The sequence below is a fragment of the Camelus dromedarius genome, chromosome 2, assembly GCF_036321535.1.
Source record: "Camelus dromedarius isolate mCamDro1 chromosome 2, mCamDro1.pat, whole genome shotgun sequence".
Lineage (NCBI taxonomy): Eukaryota > Metazoa > Chordata > Mammalia > Artiodactyla > Camelidae > Camelus > Camelus dromedarius.
In genome coordinates this window covers 122,408,288-122,426,801 of record NC_087437.1, presented here as the reverse complement: position 1 = coordinate 122,426,801, position 18,514 = coordinate 122,408,288, and the positions used below count along the sequence as shown (strand labels likewise).

Here is an 18,514-nt window from a genome sequence, read left to right as displayed (position 1 = left end):
GAGACAGTGAGAACAGGGTCTGTGGACTGAGACAAGGCGGGCAGGAGCAGACTGCACGTAGCTGGGGCCCTGCCTCTGCAGGAGGCTACCAGGGCCGTCAGAGCCCTGCGGCGGGGGTGGACGGGGCAGCGTGAGGACCACCCTGGAGACGGGATTGGGCAGGCGGTGTCTGCTCTGCTCTGAGATAAAACACCAGAAGGCGCTACTCTCCCCCCCCAATCCTTGTACCGTGTCCAGGCCATGCCGACCCCTGGTCCCCGTCATGATCCTCACAAACGCCAAACGCCTGTGGGTGTCGGGCCATCTCAGCCACCGAGCACGCCCTCCAAAACCTCAGGTGCTTTGCTCCGCCATGCCCTCCCAGGTTCGCAGCCGGGCCTGTCACCCTCTGCCCGGCACACACCTACCAGCCACAAGGCAGCTACGAGCACGTGCTGGCAACAGTGTGAAAGGTCCTCAAGGAGACAAAGGAACCGGAAAGGGAGTGAACGGAGACTGCACCCGTGTGACAAGACACCTCCCCACCTGGCCTCCCTGACCCACAAGCCGCACACACCCCGACCCCTGAGCTCAGACCAGGGGTCAGGGTGGCAGGGACCACAGAGCACCGAGCAGCCGGACCAGACACTGGCAGCGATAGGCCAGGGGCTGCAGAGGGGCCCAGAGAGCCGGCTCAGGAGTTGCCTTTCCCAGCAGTGCCATTGAGCCGACTCCGCAGAGGAGACCAGCGCATTCCCTGATGTCAGGCGCAAACAACTGAATGGCCCCAGGCCAGGCCAGACCCGCAGGGGAAGCCAAACTAAGACCACAAGAAGGCACGAGGGGAAACGTGCGCGGCTCCAGGCAGGACACTGTTTCTTACGTAGGGCTCCAGAACAAACCAGAGGAAGGGACGGGTCGGCAACTGTGCCTTCACCACGGCAGCAGACTTCACAATCTGGCAAAACGTGAAGGTCTGGCAAAGCGAGGTGGAGGCATGTGGTTCTGTGACATGACTCAGTACTTGTCTGGACGTTTAACATCTTCTTGAACGAGGGGGTCCGAGCACAGGGGTCCTGTCCCGCCAGGGGCCCATGCACACTCTGCCCATGAGCAGGGCTCGGGCGGCGGCCACTGACCTTTCGCCGTGAGACAGGTCGATGTCGGACTTGAGCATCGAGATGAGGTTCGTGCCCTCCTGGTTCTCCCGTTCCCGCCTCTGCTGGAGCCTCTCCAGTTCCGAATGACACTCTTCTATCTCGTGGTTTAAGGATAAAATTTGGTCTTGTAGCTGTTGAAGAAAAACAAAGCTTTAGTTAGAACAATTCAGTTAAAATTAAGTTTCTGTGAAGGGCTTTCTTTCTCCAAGAGCAGGTTTGTGGGGAGGAGAAAACAGATGAGGGAGCAGCAGGGGTCCCGTAAAACAATGTCAGAAAGGACACTGAGAGGACACCAGCCAGAGGAAGAGAGAGTGAAACTGTGAAACCAATTTACTGAAGAGAATGAAAGAAACTGTAAACGGCTTCAGTGTTGGGGGCAGAGAGAACTCAGGAAAGAGTGTAGATTCGGTAAACCACTCGTTATGACAGGCTAAGACATTCAGGTAGCTGAAAAAATTAGAGAAAATGGAAAAACTAAACAGGGTTCAAGGTGGCAAACAATGACCAAAAAATGGACAAAAGAGACAGAAGAGGAGCCGCGCCGCCAGCACAGGAGCCGCATGCCCGACGGGTCAGGGCTGCTGGAGTGCGGGCGGGGGCGGCAAATCCACGCAGAGCCCACGGGACAGCAGACTTGTCCCTCAGCCAGTCCTCCTTCCTCCACTGCTGAGAGAACACAGAAACTGGGGGAGAAAACCTAACAGGGATGACAAGCAACTTTGAACAAGAAAAAGTGCAAATAAAAATCTTAACAACACAGAAAATATGGTCTTATTACACTTTAAAAATCAGATTTTTACTTTAATGTCTTCCCACAAAGAAAGTTTAAGTGTAGGCAGCTTTCCCCTTAAATGATTTCATTAAACATTTAAGGAACAGATCATTTCAATCACATAAAGACTCTTCCAGAGAGTAGAAAGGCTGCGGGAGAGGACACTCCTCACTTGTTTTGAGACTGAACCGTGAAAGAAAGGAAAATTATAGTCAATCACAATGAAAAGAAACACGATGGCAAAGGTTTAAAAAGGATACTAGAAAATAGAATAGAGGAATACCTGGAAATTGTGTCTCATTTTATCACATAGATACGCTGGTTTAATGTTAGAAAATCATTGAAGTGATTTATGTTAACAGGTTAAATGAGAAAAATAATATATCAATAAATGGAGAAAAAGCAAATTTAACACCCATATGATAAATATCTATCACAAATTGGAGAGACGAAATCTTCCTTCACCTGAAAAAGATCACCAACAACTTCCCGTAGCAAATACTACCCTTAGTGTTAAAGGCGGAAGACTCCCCAGTCAGGTCAGGACACAAGAGCGGCTGCATTTCACACAGACCTTCCTCAGCTTACGACGGGGCTGCGTCCTGACAAACCCGTCGTAAACTTCAAACTAGACCTCTAAGTCGAAAATGCACTTAATACACCTGACCTACCAAACATCACAGCTTCGCTCCGCCTGCCGTTAACGAGCTCGGACACTCACGCCGCCTACGGCTGGGCACAATCTTAACACAAAGCCCGTTTGATACTGAAGTGCTGGCTGACGCTGTGTGGAAGGGAGAAGCTGGAGGGCTGTCATCGCCAGCTGTTCATCCTCCTGACCCACGGCTGCCCCATCCTGCATGAGAGGGGATCGGACCATAGCACTAGCCCAGGAAAAGACAAAAGTTCAAAGTATGGTTTGCACTGAATGTGTATCACTTTTGCACTGTCATGGAATCCAAAAATCCTAAGTCAAACCATTTTAAGTTAGGGGCCATCTGTACTCAATAACCATCGGTTTTAAAGTGCAATTAAAGCACCTGATCACAAGTGTTGAAATACAGATCTAACAAACGATATGCAAGGTCTCCATGGAGAAAATTATAAAATCCAGTGGCAGCAACTACCAAAATCAATTAAAAAGAGGTATTCCAGAATCCCAGAACACATCCATCTTGTAAAGACGTCAGTTCCCCCTGAAGGAGTGCAGAGACAATGCATTTCGCCCACAACCCCGCAGAAGACTTCCGAGCCTGGTGCTCCCGAGAGCTGGGGGCCAGCAACAGCAAACATCCCTGAAAAGAGCGGAGCTGGGGCCGCGAGCTGCGGGCCACGTGCTGGGCCCCTGGAACTGCAGGGCATAGCTCGGGGCAGACAGACTGACCAAACAAACCTAGGAGGCAGGCCAGAGGCCACGCACATGCACATGTGAGCCTGACCCATGACCCATGACCCCGTGGCCCGTGGGCAGCAAGCAAGGCAGGGATAGACTCAACACGCAGGTCTCAGCCCTCATGGGAAATAACTCTGCTTCCGTGTATCCTTCCAAGTGAATTAAAACGACAACTCGGAAAATAATCAGAGAATGCTTATGTGAAATAGGAAATGATTTCTTAAGCAAGGCAGGCAAAGTACAAACTGCAAAAGAAAAAAGGTAATCGCATTAACTCATCAACCAAGAACACCTGCTTGTCAGAAGATAACAAAACGAAGGAAAAAAACACAAACTAGAAAAAACCCAGAAACACAAGGGACGTCCCTAGACCAGCAGGGAGCAGGCAGGCAACTGTTTCAAACAGAAAATGGCCAAAGACACAAAACGGCGTTTTCACAGATGGGGAAACAAAAGTGGACCACAAACACAGTAAAAAACACAGTCTCATCAGCAAATTAAGACCACCACGAAACAGCACTTCGTTGCCACAGAACTGGCAAGAATTAAAAAGCAGGAACATCCCAAGTCCTGGCGAGGAGGTGGAGTAGCAGGCACTCGAGGGCACGCGTGGTGGACGCACTCAGAAACAGGCTGGCGCCGCCTGACCAGGCTGCACGCGGGCGGAACACACTTGCAGGGATAAGAAGCTCCTAGAAAACTCAGGGCGGCTCGACTCATAAAGGCAGAAAACCAGTAATAAGCCCAGTCCACTGCTGAGCCGCTGGGGCACATGCACCGGACAGAGGACATCCGGCAACGAGGATGGTGGGGCAGTCCTGCCAGCGACATCGGGGCACCTGCAGTCAACCCGGTGACACAGCCACTTGTGAAGGCCGAAAACAGCCAAATCCCCACAGCAGAGCCTCAGGAACACGTCAGTGAGTGAGAAACCTAGGCAGATCGAAAGCGGTCACCTCGGTGGACGGAGGGTGGGGGAGGCCGGAGGAGTCTTTCAGGCACCTAACCTGGGTGGCAGGACACAGGTCCTCACTCCACAGCGTCACTTTACCCAACAAGCACATTTTAAGGGCACTTGTAAGATAACTTCACAGTGAAAACAGCTTCCTGCAAGTCCAGTCGGCCTGAAGGCCGCGTACCCTTCTCCCTGACCTCTGGGGACACCCCTGGGCGGCAGCAGAGCCCCAGGCCCATGCACCTACGCAGGTCTCCTGCTGCTCCAGCCCCACGTGTTCACACGAGAGCACCCCCAACTCCCAGTGCCTTTCAGTCTTTCCTCTGCAATCCTCGCTCACACCCCTCCCAACTCTAAGTGTTAACCCACCTTTAAAGGTAAAGATACACTTTGCAGTTTCTCTCTTAATTCAGAGTTTAACATTTCTTCTACCTGTGCCAATACTTTAAATAGAATTGTCGTTGCTTTTGGGCTTTTGGAACTTGTTATAAAATCAGAGTTTTTCCTTTTGTTTAACTGAAGCATAATCAGTTTACAATGTTGTGTTAATTTCTGCTGTACAGCACAGTGATTCAGTTACACATGCAGATGTATATTCTTTTTCATGTTCCTTCCATTATAGGCCTTCACAAGGTACTGAATTTACTTCCCTGTGCTGTACAGTACAACCTTCTCGTTTACCTATCTTGTATATAGTAGCTTGTACCTGCTAATCCCAAACTCCCAATTCATCTCTCCACCCTCCGCCTTCCCCTCTGATAACCGTAAGTTTGTTTTCTATAGCTGTGAGTCTGTTTCTGTTTTGTAAATAAGTTCACTTGTATCGTTTTTTTAGATTCCACATGTGAGTGATATCATATGGTATTTTTCTTTCTTTCTGGCTTACTTCACTAAGAATGACAATCTCCAGGTCCATCTTATGTTGCTACAAATGGCATTATTTTATTATTTTTTATGGCTGAGTAGTATTCCATTGTATAAAAATACCAGTTTCTTTACCCAGTCATCTGTTGATGGACATTTAGGTTGTTTCCATGTCTTGGCCATTGTAAATAGTGCTGCTACGAACACTGGGGTGCTTGTATCTTTTCAAATTAGAGTCTCCTCCAGATACATGCCCAGGAGTGGGATTGCCGGATCATAGGGTATGTCTATTTTTAGTTTTTTAAGGAATCTCCATACTGTCCTCCATAATGGCTGCACTAAACTGCCTTCCCACCAACAGTGTAGGATGGTTCACTTTCTCCACAGCCTCTCCAGCACTTACTGTTCATGGACTTTTTAATGATGGCCATTCTGACTGGTGTGAGGTGATGATACCTCATTGTAGTTTTGATTTGCATTTCTCTGATAATTAGTGATATTGAGCATTTTTTCATGTGCCTATTGGCCATTTGTATGTCTTCATTGGAAAAATGTTTGTTTAGGTCTTCTGCCCATTTCCGGATTGGGTTGTTTATTTTTTTGTTATTACATTGTACGAGCTGCTTATTCTGGAAATTAAGCCCTTATCAGTTTCATCTTTTGCAAATACTTCCTCCCATTCCATAGGTTGTCTTTTTGTTTTGCTTATGATTTCCTTTGCTGTGCAGAAGATCATAAGTTTAATTAGGTCCCATGTGTTTATTTTTGCTCTTATTTGTATTGCCTGGGTAGACTGACCTAGGAGAACACTGCTAAGATTTATGTGAGAAAATGTTTTGCCTATGTTTTCTTCTAGGAGGTTTATAGTGTCTTGTCTGATGTTTAAGTCTTTAATCCATTTTGAGTTTATTTTTGTGTATGGTGTGAGAGTATTCTAACTTCATTGATTTACATGCTGCTATCCAGTTTTCCCAACACCACTTGCTGAAGAGATAGTCTTTTCTCCACTGTATATTCTTGCTTTCTTTGTCGAAGATTAATTGATGGTACTTCTGTGAGTTCATTTCTGGGCTCTCTATTCTGTTCCACTGATCCATAAGTCTGTTTTTGTGCCAATACCACGCTGTTTTGATTATTGTAGCTCTGTAGTATTGTCTGAAGTGTAGGAGGATTATTCCTCCAGTTTCATCCTTTTCTTCAGTAATGCTTTGGCAATTCTGGGTCTTTTGTGATTCCATATAAATTTTAGGATTATTTGTTCTAGTTCTGTGAAAAATGTCCTGAGTAATTTGATAGGGATCACATTAAATCTGTAGATTGCTCTGGATAGTATGGCCATTTTAACAATATTAATTCTTCCAATCCAAGAGCATGGGATATCTTTCTATTTCTTTAAGTCATCTTTAATTTCCTTAGTCAATGTTTTGTAGTTCTCCACTTACAAGACTTTTACTTCCTTGGTCAGATTTATTCCTAAATATTTTATTTTTTTGGATGCAATTTTAAAAGGGATTGTTTCCCTACTTTCCTGATATTTCATTGTGAGTGCAGAGAAATGCAACAAATTTCTGTATGTGAATCTTGTGTCCTGCTACCTTGCTGAATTTGCTTTATCAGCTTTAATAGTTTTTGTATGGAATCTTTAGGGTTTTCTATACATAGTATCATGTCATCTGCATATAGTGACAGTTTCACCACTTCTCTTCCAATTTGGATCCCGTTTATTTCTTTTTCTTGTCTGATAGCTGTGGCTAGAACTTCTAAGACTAGGTTGAACAGAAGCGGTATGAGTGGGCATCCCTGTCTTATTCCAGATTTTAGTGGGAAGGCTTTCAAGTTTTCACCATTGAGTATTATGCTGGCTGTAGTTTTGTTACAAATAACTTTTATTATGTTGAGATATGTTCCCTCTGTACCCACTTTGGTAAGTAAGAGTTTTTATCATGAATGGATGACGAATTTTATCTAAAACTCTTTTTGCATGTATTGAGATGATCATGTGATTTTTGTCCTTTCTTTTGCTGATGGGATGTATCACATTGATTATCTGGGTATGTCGAACCATCCTTGTGTCCTGAGATGAATCCAACTTGATTGTAGTGATCTAACAGTATTTTGCCCACGAGCCATGTTACTTTTAGTATTTTTTACAGAATGAGAAGTTTTTTTAAGAATGCATATATTGTATCAGCAGAAATGCCTGGAACTTTGAAAAGTTTAAGATATACTTCAAAAGGCTCTCTTCCTCATGGAATCCCCTTCCTGCCTAAGCCCTGGTGCCTTCCTTGCTCTGCTGCACCCACCCCCAACCTCTCCTCCCTTCTCGTGGCTGGGCTCCTAGCACATGAGGGGCTTCTGCAGCTAGGAACATGCTCCTTGATCTGCAGGTGATGACTGACCTCCACAGACACATGCTGCCCTGAATCTGGCTGGGAGTGATTTTTACACCGTTGGTACCAAACTAAGTCAGACACACCCATGTGCAGAGTCTGCATTCAGAAGCCCTGGCCAATGGACCACTAGCAAATTAATAGAACCCTCCTAGGCCTCAGTGTCCCGAGAGGGAGAAAACTGCCTCATACGTAACGCGCCTGTCACAATGCCTACACACACTCACAAGACTGTGTTAGTAAGTTCAAATCCAGTGACCCTATAATGATGGCAGAGTCAGAAAAAAAAGAAGCAGTACTACTACAACTTTGAAAAAGCTACACAGTGGGACTGTCTCTAAAAACAGTATGATTATACATCTATATTTTCAATAATAATGAACAACAACAAAAAAAAACCCAATTCAAAAATTCTCAAGGACCTGAACGGATGAAAATGGCCATTAAACCCATGAAAAGCTGTCCAACATCACTAATCAGTAGGGAAACGCAAATAAAAACGAGGTATCATCTCACTTCCACTACGATGGCTATTATTTTTAAAAATGAAAAACAAGTATCGACAAAAATGTAGAGAAGCTGGAACCCTTGTGCACTGCTGGTGGAAATGCACCATATGCCACAGCCTCTGTGGACATCTGCTCAGCAGTTCTTCAAAAAGCTAAACATGGAATTATCACGTGACCCATCACCTGTCCTAGACATACACCCCAAAAAGCCGAAAGCAGGAGTGGAAACAAACACCTGCACCCCAGTGTTCATGGCAGCACTGTGCAGCACAGCCAAAAGAGGAGACAGCCATCAGCAGATGGACAAGGGAACAGAATGTGTCATCTACACACAGCAGACGGACAAGGGAACGGAATGTGTCATCTACACACAATGGAATATTGCTCGGCCATGAAAAGCCGTGAACGGTGGTACGTGCTACAGGCGGATGGACCTAGAGTACACGTGTGAAGTGGAATAAGCCAGACAGAAGAACGAGACTGAGAGCCGCCAAATTCACGGAGGCAGAGAGGCCAGCGGTCAGTGCCCAGGCTGCAAGGAGGGGACGGGAATCACTGTTCTTGGGGACAGAGCTTCTGCCTGGGATGAGGAGCAGGTTCCGGAAACGGATGGTGCTGATACCTGCACAGCACTACAAATGGGGTTAATGCCACCGAACTGTACACTTACCGTGGCTGAAAGGGTAAAAATTATGTTATGCACATTTTACAAAGAAAGTCTTCACCGAGAAGACACGTTCCACGAACCTGCAGAATCTGGTGATCCTTCTCCTGAAGCTGCAGAGACAGAGACTCCTTCTCTTTCTGGTGACGAGACTGTACCTGCTCCTGCTCAGGTCTATGCGTCTCCTCTTCCTCCCACAAAGCAGCTTTCTTCTCACCTTCAAACTCACCCTGCACAAAAGAACACTGTTAACAACGAAAGACTCAATTAAGCTATAAAATTACGCTTGCTTCACTGCATTGCTACCCACCAGAACCTAGCTCATTCAACACGTATTTACTGAGTCTGTACTCTCATAAGGCCAAGGCCAGCACCCGGGTGAATGTGTGTCCAACGTGCTTATCTCACAGAACACAAAGAAACGCCTGCTGCCTTCCCCACTGGTCATATTAAGGGTTCTCCATCCTCAGGGTACCACGACCATCAAAACCCAGAATACTCAGAAACCTAAGTTCCTCTGGTTTTAAAAAGAAAAATCCTGTTTCTTCCTAAACAGTAAAAGTATTTTAAACAACGTTCACCTAATGAATTAAACTATATTAATAAAATTACTTTTTTTTTAACCAGAGGTAGCACTTCAAGAATGGCAGAATAAAAATCCGTTCCTCTATAAAAGCACCGAGAGCACTGGCAAAAATTGTCAAAATCAACTTTTTCAGAGCTTTGGAAATTAAAGTGTTTATTGAAAACAAAAGTTGATTCTCCATCAAAATAGCAAGCTTCGGGGTGTTTGAACCTGCCCAACCCACCACTCAACCTCTAAGACAACCTTGAAAACGCAGCCCAGCAGCCATGGGCGAGGGGTGGGGGCAGAATGGGTCTGCATCTCCCCCAAAGCACCACTGCTCACTGCCACCAACTGACCTGTCTGGCAGCTCGCTGAACAGCTCTATTTGTAAATCTGGTCTTTACTTGATCTGATGCAAAGCTCACCTCAAAAGCCTAGCCCCAAGCTCTTTGTTAAAAAAAAAATCCGCAGCAACTGAGGCGGTGAAAACAGGAGGAGACAATGACCAAAACCCTAAGAGGAAACACTGGAGGAGGAAAGGTCCAGAGGCGGCTCTGAAAAGCTCTGGTACAGTCCTGGAAGCCACTAGTCCAACTGGGTAGGACTGTGCACCTGCCCTGAGGACCAGACAAGGCTCTCAGCTCTCACTGCTCACTGACCTTGCAGCTCTGCACAAGCAGGAGGTGACAGCGAAAGCAGAGATGGAAACTACCTGCCAGAGCACTGGAGGCATGCCCCAACCAGAGCCCCTCAACAAAGAGACAGGTTATAAATGAAACCAGACAAGATTCTGAAGCTGGAAAGCACAATTACTGAAATAAAGATTCACTGAGGGCTCAACAGCAGATCTGAGTGGACAGAAGGATCAGCAAACACGAATTCAGGTCAAATGAGATTATTCAGTCTGGGGAACAGGAAAAAAAAAAGAATGAAAAAAAGTAAGTAGGGCCTCAAAGTCCTGTGGGACACCCTCAAAGAACAGCATACACATAATGAGGGTCCCAGAAGAAAGGAGAAAGGGAACAGGGCAGAAGAATACTTGAGGAGAACATGGCCAAAAATTTTGCAAATCTGATGAAAAATATTAATCTACACACAGAAGAAGCTCAATGAACTCCAAGTAGGATAAACTCAGAGAGATGCACACCTAGACCCATCATAATCGAAGTTCTGAAAGACAAAGAACCTTGAAAGCAGCAAGAGAGGAGCAACCCAACAAAGCAGACCCTCAGTAAGATTAGCAGCTCACTCATCAGAAAGCACGGAGGCCAACAGGTAGTAGCATGGCATACTCACAGCGCTAAAAAAAAGTGTCAACCAAGAAAGTTACATCCGAGAAACTCTTTCTAAAATGAAGGAGCAATTAAGACATTCACAGATAAATAAAAACTGAGAGAACTCATCACTAACAGACCCTCCCCTGAAGAAACACTAACAGGAGCCCGTCAGGCTAAAATGAAAGGAAAGCAGACATTGCCAACTAAAAACTGGCACTTGCCATCTACCTCTGCTTGTATTAGATCACGAGCCGCAGCCGCGGACCTCCGGCATTCCCTGATCAGCACGCGGATCAGGAAGGAGGCGCTCTGTGCTCTGGGAAAACTGGCCGAACAGACCTTCAGAAAGTTGGACATCCTCAGAGGTTTTTATGACCCAAATTCTTGCGTCTCCTCTTATCTAGAAAAGCACTAAAATCATCAACAGTGACATCTGCTCCTGGTTTAGGCAAGTCTCTGCCTAAACGTGTGCTTGACCGCACGTCCCCCCTTCACTGAAATCGTCCATGATACTGACGTGCTCCCCCTGCCTCTCCAGTGCAGCTCCTCAGAGCTCTGGGATGCTGTCTCCTGGGCTACAGTCTTCACTTTGCCCCCAAATAAAAACTGAACCCACAACTCTCACGTTGTGTAGTTTTATTTCAGTTCAACAACATTAACCTCAATCCACATGAAAAAATAAAAAACACTGGAAAAGGTAATTATACACGTTAATATAAAAGACAAAATAAACGTAGTTTTTGTTTGCAATTCTTTTTTCTCCTATCTGACTTAGAAGACAACTGGATAAAGCAATGAGCACAAAATGTCCACGGATGTTCTTTGTATGACAATATTAGCACAGAGGGAAGGGAGGAATGAAGCTACATGGGACAGTTTTGTAAACTATAAAATTAAGTTGGTGTTAATGTGGACTAGACTGTTCAAGTGTTCGCTGTAATCCCTGGGGCAAGCACTAAAAAACAGCTCAAAAAATACGTAGAAAAATACACACCAAGGAAATTAAAATGAACGAAGGCAGGAGTGAGGGACTGGAGGAACAAGACAGGCGTGAGATGTGGAGACAGCAAACAGCAAGCACCGACACTCCCCACAACGTGCACGGGCCCACAAAACACTGTTCTAAGTGGAAGAAGCCAAACTCAAAAGGCCACATATTGCATCATTCAATTTCTATAAAATGTCCAGAAAAGGCAAATCCACAGAAACAGAAAGTCCACCAGTGGCGCCAGGGATGGGAGAGATGAGGGATGCTGGTGGGTGGGGCTCCTGTGCGGAGACGCAGAGGCTCGGGGACTGGAGGGCAGCAGCAGCTGCACAACCTCGTGAATACACCAAAAACCACCGACCTGTACACTCTGAAAGAGTGACTTTCAAGGTGTGTGAATCCATCTCTCAGTAAAGCTGTAACTAAAAAACGAAACAAACCTACAGTAAAAATCATCATGCGAAGCGGAGCTGAATCCTGCACAGACACCCTTCCATGAAAATAGGTCCATCAAAGCAAGAAAAGGCTGGACGTGGCTGCTGCTGAGTCACCAGGGCAGACAGTCAGCAGGACTCAGACTTTCTCAGATTTAAAGTACAACTGCCTTCTGAACATGGGTTTGAGCTGTGTGGGTCGGCTCTTGCACGGTGAATGACACAGCACCACTCGACCCACGGCTGGCTGAGCTGAGAATTCAGAGGAAGGGTGGGCACGGAGGGACCACATGCACTGAGAGCCAACAACAAGTCACAGGCAAATTTCTGACTGTTTGGACTCAGGGCCCCAATTCCCACGTTGCTCAAGGGTTAACTGTACTTGGTGACAACTTCTTAGCAGAAAGGTATGCTAACTAGTCAATTTGAAGATAATAATGAATGAAAAAAGTTGCCTGTTTCTAAGACAATCAAAATGTTTTAATTTTGCATATCAAGATTGTGAATACTTTCTCATTTACTTTGCAGACAGGAAAGGACAGCGCTAAAACAGATGACTCTTGATCCCGGTCCCTTTAATCGCGTGACCCGCTGCCCCAGCGCAGGGCTGACGGCCCCCGGGCTGCGTGGTCTCCTCCTCCAGCCCTGCCAGGGGAGCCGAGTGCTGGGCCCCGGCTGCCCTGTGGGAGGAGGGGAGCTGTGCTGGGCAGTGACCCTGAACCTGCAGCGCTGGCACTGGCGCTCACCCTCACTCCACGTGCTTTCACTGTGACAACACACAGGAGTCGGGTCATAGCTCCTAGAAAACTTCAAGTCACCGTGTGGGGCCTCCGACTCTCACCGCAATCACGACAAGCAGGAGACGGGTTTGCGCGGCACAACGCGACGATTATCCTCTCAAGTCCTAAAGGTCATTTCTGAATTGACACAGATCATGTTTTTAAACTTTCTCTCCTGAAAAGACTTAATCCCAATCTTTTAAAAGGAAGGATTCAAACACAACTTCAAGTTAGGACACACAGCAGCCGCAAAGCCCTTTAACTGCCCCATTCGCACCGCAACCACCTGCAGGAAGGGTGGGTCAGCCAGACAGCTCACGGCGCGGGGAGTGGCACCCCGAGAGCAGCCGGGTGTGACAGGGACGCCGGCGTGCTGGCGAACAGGAATAAAACCGCGCGATGGGCACCACAGACCGGCAGGGCGAGGCCAGGGACAGGGGACAAGCCACATGCCCTTTCCCCCAAAACAGACACCACTGAACCACTTCTGCCCACAGTGAAGGGCACTCAAAAAACTAAGAAAACATCAATGCCCAAGAAAAGGCAAATCCGCCAAGGCACGTGGTAAGCCGCGGCTAACGGTCAGGCCGGAGGCTGAGCCATGGTGTGCGGCCCTCTGGGCCCCGGGCCGCGGTACAGGGAGGGCTCTTTCCTCTCGGCACCCTGGGCGATCGGTCCCGGCAGCACATCCTGTGAGCCCCACACCTGCTGAAAGCTCTGCTGCAAGGAGGTTTAAATACGTGGTTCTTGAGAAACCTTTTTGAGCCACAGATCACATTCTTCAGGGAAAAGTCTTTCACAGAAGCCAAATATCTACAAACAGATAAATGCAACTTCCGTCTGAGGTCAGGGCAGGAGTCCAAGGGCACCTACACCCCACATGCCCTCATGGAACCTGGTCCCGAGCCCGGGGCCTGCCCTACACCACCTGGACGAGAGCCCCACACGGGCCTTTCAGGCCTCGGTGTCATTGCCCACACACAGAAGGGCACAGGGTGGATTCTACATGGGACCTGCACCAGGAAAGGGGACCAAGAACCAGCCCACTGGCGCCACGCCCTCCTGCGTTTGCCCCGCGAGGCGCCCACGGGACCCCAAGGCAGAGCTGCACGTGCTGAGGCCGGCTGGAAGCCCAGTGTGACTTCTTTCTTAACCTTCACTTTGTCTCAGACAGCGTTTTAAGGCAGCTGAGGAGGCACGCCCAGCACAGCAAGAGGTCACCAACGTCGGTGGGAGCAGCAGACACAGCCCGCCCACGTGGACCGTGGACGGGAGGAAATCACCCTCACCCGACACCCGCAAGGGCGGTGGGACCTGCGACCTGCCTGCCCTGTGCGCACCCTGGCCTGGAGCAGGGCCTTGCTGTGCACCAGGACGAGGCCCAGGCTCTGGGGCCGAGCCCCGCCGCAGCACTCGTGGGAGCTGGGAAAGGCCACCGAGGGGACAGGCTCACAGCAGTTCTCACTCGCGTGACGCCCCCACCCCACCCCACCCCTCCTTACAGCCAATCGTTCTACTCGTAATTGGTCATGTTTTGAGTGGTAAAGTCAGTGTAAGAAAGGGTGTTGTCTGCAGGGGGAGGGTGTAGCTCAGCACGCACAAGGTCCTGGGTTCAATCCCCAGCACCTCCATTAAAATAAATAAATAAATAAGCTTTTTAAAAACATAATTACCCCCAAAACAAATAAGCAAGAAAAGTTATTCATAGGTTTTCTAAAAATCCACAGAATTATATGGGAAATTTGTATTTTTTAATCTTAAAAAAAATCACAAATATGCCGGAAGAATAAAAACCAAGCAGCACTGCACGAGGAGCGCCAGCCGGGTAACAAGACAAACCCAGCTGGTCGCGGGCCACAGACACTCAGACATCACCTGAGACGACCACAGGCTTGCTCTCTCCGTATTTTCAAAAGTCACATGAACACATCTTTTTCCCAAGAGAGGCGAGCCTGCCTGGGCGTGCCTGGCGGTCACGCTGTGGTCAGGCGCTGCCCTCCCTCCGCTGCCCAGTGGCACCAGCGCAAGGGGAACTTCTTCACAGGGTGCTTATCTCTAAGAAAACGGAATCAGGCTTACGTTTTCAGGGAACTTTTCTCACAAGCAGACTGCAAAGGGAAGTGACCTGGAAGGTAATCCGATCGCCTCACACCCACAGCAAACAGCTCTTCTGACAAGTGACAGCTTCTCCGACAGGTGCAGGGGTATTTGTGGCGGACATACAGCTCGTCCCTGCTATTTGGGGACAGTGACCACAGCCTCCCAGGAGACGCCAGCAAGGCTCTGAGGACATCTGCCTGCGAGCAAGCCTGAGGGAGACCAGGAGGCACACACCCGCCCAGGGGACTCTCCCCAGGACAGGAACCCGGATCCGCCCGCGTGCAGACATGGCTCCGGAGCGAGGGACGCTCCGCAACCTCATGGGGGGCAGTAAAGCGAGGCCCGTGTGGGTCCTGATTTGAGCAGCACAGGCAGAGGCTGGGACGTGGGTGGACATGTGAGGAACCTAGGGGAGCACCGTCAATCCCGTGGGTTAGGATGGAGAAGGGGGCACTGAGGCTGCCACTAGCCCCGTGGGCCACCGCATCCAGAGGTTTCCTGAACTCTTCTGCTCTGTCCGTGAAGCTTTCTCCAATAAAGTAAAACAGCCGGTCCCATGTCCCCACAAACCCAGTTTTGTGTGTGCGTGAGATCAGCTGGACAAACAGGGTCACTAAAACTGTATCTAACACTCACGTTCTTGGGAGCAAACAAAAGGGATAATGCACTTGAACAAACGTGCCCCCGACTAGAAAAGTTCTTCCAAATGCCCTCTGCGTTCAGACGAAGCTGAGCGAGCGACGTGAGGACTGGCGTGGCCAGGAGTCAACGAGGTGGCAGGGTGAACACAGACCCTCTGCAGGGCGGAGGGCAGAGCACTGCCAGCTGGGAACCAGGAAAGGCCCCAGGAAGGGCGGGCGGCAGGGTGGCCTTGCCAGAGGAGGCAGGAACGAGCACCAACACCGAAGCGGAGGATGGGCGCCCGCTCGGTCACCCCGACACCCGCAGACCCAGCCAGCAGGACGGGGCTCAGCCTCATGCAGAAGTCCTAGGCTCTCGGACCCGTATCCCTGCCCGGGGGGGCCGTCGGGAGACTCTCAGGGGGCCGGGCACGCAGGGCCCCCGGCACCCACGGACCTGCTCAGCCCGAGAGCAATGCGAACGTGGAGGAGCGGCCGGGACGGCAGGACCCACACGGTATCCGTGGTGGGACAGCTCTGGCAGCCGCTGGACCCTCTGTGATGGCCACTGGCTGACAGTGAGGGGCACTGGGGGGCTTGGGGGACGGAGGGGTCTTTATTCTTAAAAATGAAACTGAGCAGGAAGACGCTGTGGAGAGAAGATGGTTTGTGTGACACAGTCGGTGACCAGCTGAGTGCCTGGTCTCAGCCAGGATCACACCGGAGCATGTCTCTGAGCCGTCTTGGGGGCACAGGCCTCCCCTCGTTCATCCCTTCAAACCGGGGAAACCCACCCAGACTGGCCCGATCCAGGGCAAGTCAGTGTTCAAGGAGCAAATCAAGAAAAGTGCCAACTCCCAGGCTTTTCATCCAAAGGAGATGAATCTCACTTCTGCGCTTCCCTTTGTTCTTGTCACCTCCCCTCATTCTCACTCTGGGAACTTTCACACAAAGAAACAGTTTAAATACTAACTTCAGAGCAGTCAACGTGGACACACACAGCTAAGACCCTGACTTTAATCTAGGAACCCAGGTGATCGCTAGGGCCTACTTTGTAGTCAGAGATGAGACGTTAGCATGTCCTTTTGAAAAGCCCCACACAAACAGCACTTGCAAAGGTTTATAATCTGAGCAGTAACTCTGCACACACCTCACGTAAAACACCTACTGTTCTCACGCCCAGAGAGATCAGGAGACACGGAGGCACCAGCAGTTCAAATCCGAGGACGGTGCCCTCCGGCCCGCAGGGAGGAGACACCACGGGAGGTGGCGGCGAGGCATCCCCTGCACCAACTCAAAGGGCACTGAGGCCATGAGCCCCACACGGGTCATGAGGACCTGGTCAGGTCCCAGCCTCCATGGCGTCCCACGTGCTCAGAGGGCTCCAGCTGCTTTGTGAGACTTCACCAGAAGGACAACCTCACAACCTGGCACACTGCTCACTCACATTTTGATGCACCAAGTGTAAAAATTGGAAGGAGAAGCCACAGCGTGTGCAGAGTACCAGGAGCGTCTGCCGAGGGAAGCAGGGTCCGTGTGGACGCAGGTCAGCACACCCAAGGAGCCCGCCTGCTCCAGCCTCCACTCCCACAGCGAGGGCGCCCAGGCAGCCGCTGCCACCTCCTCCCACACAGCCAGACCCACCCCACCAGCCCCCCTAGGCAGTGCAGGCACTACAGCCTCACTGGGCCCCTCCCAGCGCCCCTAGTCTGGCTCCAGCAGACCCGAGGAGCACTTCCCTGGAGGGCCTGGGCCACCCTCAGCAGCCCCCCCATCCCCAGGCTTCCCGACAGCCTGGCTCAGCTCTTGCCTCGACTGGCGCAGTCGCCTCCACCCCTCCATCCGGCCACCAAGTGGCCCACGTGTGGGACTGACCCGCTCAGGGACCCCACCCGGACCCCAACCTCCGGGTGCACCACAGGCGGGCCCTGCCGCCCTCTCCACCCCCTGACCTCTGAGGTCGTAACCCGGTGTGGCAGGGCCTCAGACACCTCGGCGATAACTGCCCTGAAGAGGTCTGCAGGGGGGACAAGCAAAGTTGGTCCCTCGGCACCAAACCCTCTGGGCCCGCTTGCCAGGAGGTCACGGCCTGGGCGCCGCTGCGGGCCAGGGACGCGGGGCGGACAGAGTGTAAGCCCGGCAAGCCCCACACGGGGGCCGTGCTGTGGCCGCACGGGGCTGGGAGTCCTGAGGGGGCCGTCCGAAGGGCTCACTGAGAAGGCATTTGATGAGAAGGATGCGAGGGCAGGAGAGTGCAGGCAGGGGACACAGACAAGCGCAGGGGAGAGCACAGCCAGGCTGCTCCAGAACAGGAGGCAGCATGTGGCTGGGACCGCGAGAACCAGGGCGAGGACGGCGGTCAGAGGCTGTGGCGTGGAGTCCGTGCAGGGTCGTGTCCCTGGGTGGGATCGTGGGCCCCAGGGTTACGGGTGCGGCATGGGGTGCAGAGCTGGCAGCGCCTGTGGGGCACTCGGCACAGGTGCCCACTTCTGGACCTGACACGACCCCAGCTGACCCCTGCACACCGGCCATGGGGCCCAGCCCACAGAGGGGGGGCTTCACAAACGCTTGGGCTGCAAGCCGTGGCGCCGGTCACGAGAAGCCCAAGGAGGCTCTGCCGGTGTCACTGGTGGCCCGGTGGGGGCCAGAGTCTGCCCCAAGGCCGTCCTGGAAGCTGCTCAGCCCAGGAGGAGCCACACCGCCGATCAGAGCCGCCCCCCTGCGCAGCCTTCCTGGGGCACCTGCTGCTTCTGCATCTCACACGTGTCCCCGAGCTCCTCCTGCCGAGCGTGTCCACAGGGCGCTGCACCCCACACACCCGTCCCCCACCACACGCCTCCCACCTGCTTCTTACAATCGAATTTTGCACTAATACAATTAAATCGTAGTTTTAAATACACAGGTTTTGCGTGTAAAACATACTTTCCTCTGTCTCAATGTGCTCTCACAACGTCATTATCTTCAAATCACGTAAACCAAGAGAATCAGAATTAAATCCACGGGCTGGGAAGAGCCGTGATCCCCGTGGCATCTACTAGTCTGTCTGTCTGCGTGGAAGGAAA

The 18,514-nt window shown here is 50.4% G+C and overlaps 1 protein-coding gene across 1 annotated transcript in view; it reads right to left on the bottom strand.

Moving 5' to 3' along the window:
* The window catches only part of PCNT (pericentrin), a 64,922-nt gene that overhangs the window by 37,084 nt on the left and 9,324 nt on the right, over positions 1-18,514 (bottom strand). The window contains exons 9-11 of the mRNA XM_064477240.1: positions 14,022-14,154; positions 8,770-8,916; positions 1,119-1,270 (exon numbers count right to left, since the gene is read on the bottom strand). Coding sequence (XP_064333310.1) covers positions 1,119-1,270; positions 8,770-8,916; positions 14,022-14,154 — 432 coding nt within the window. The remainder of the gene's footprint in view (positions 1-1,118; positions 1,271-8,769; positions 8,917-14,021; positions 14,155-18,514) is intronic.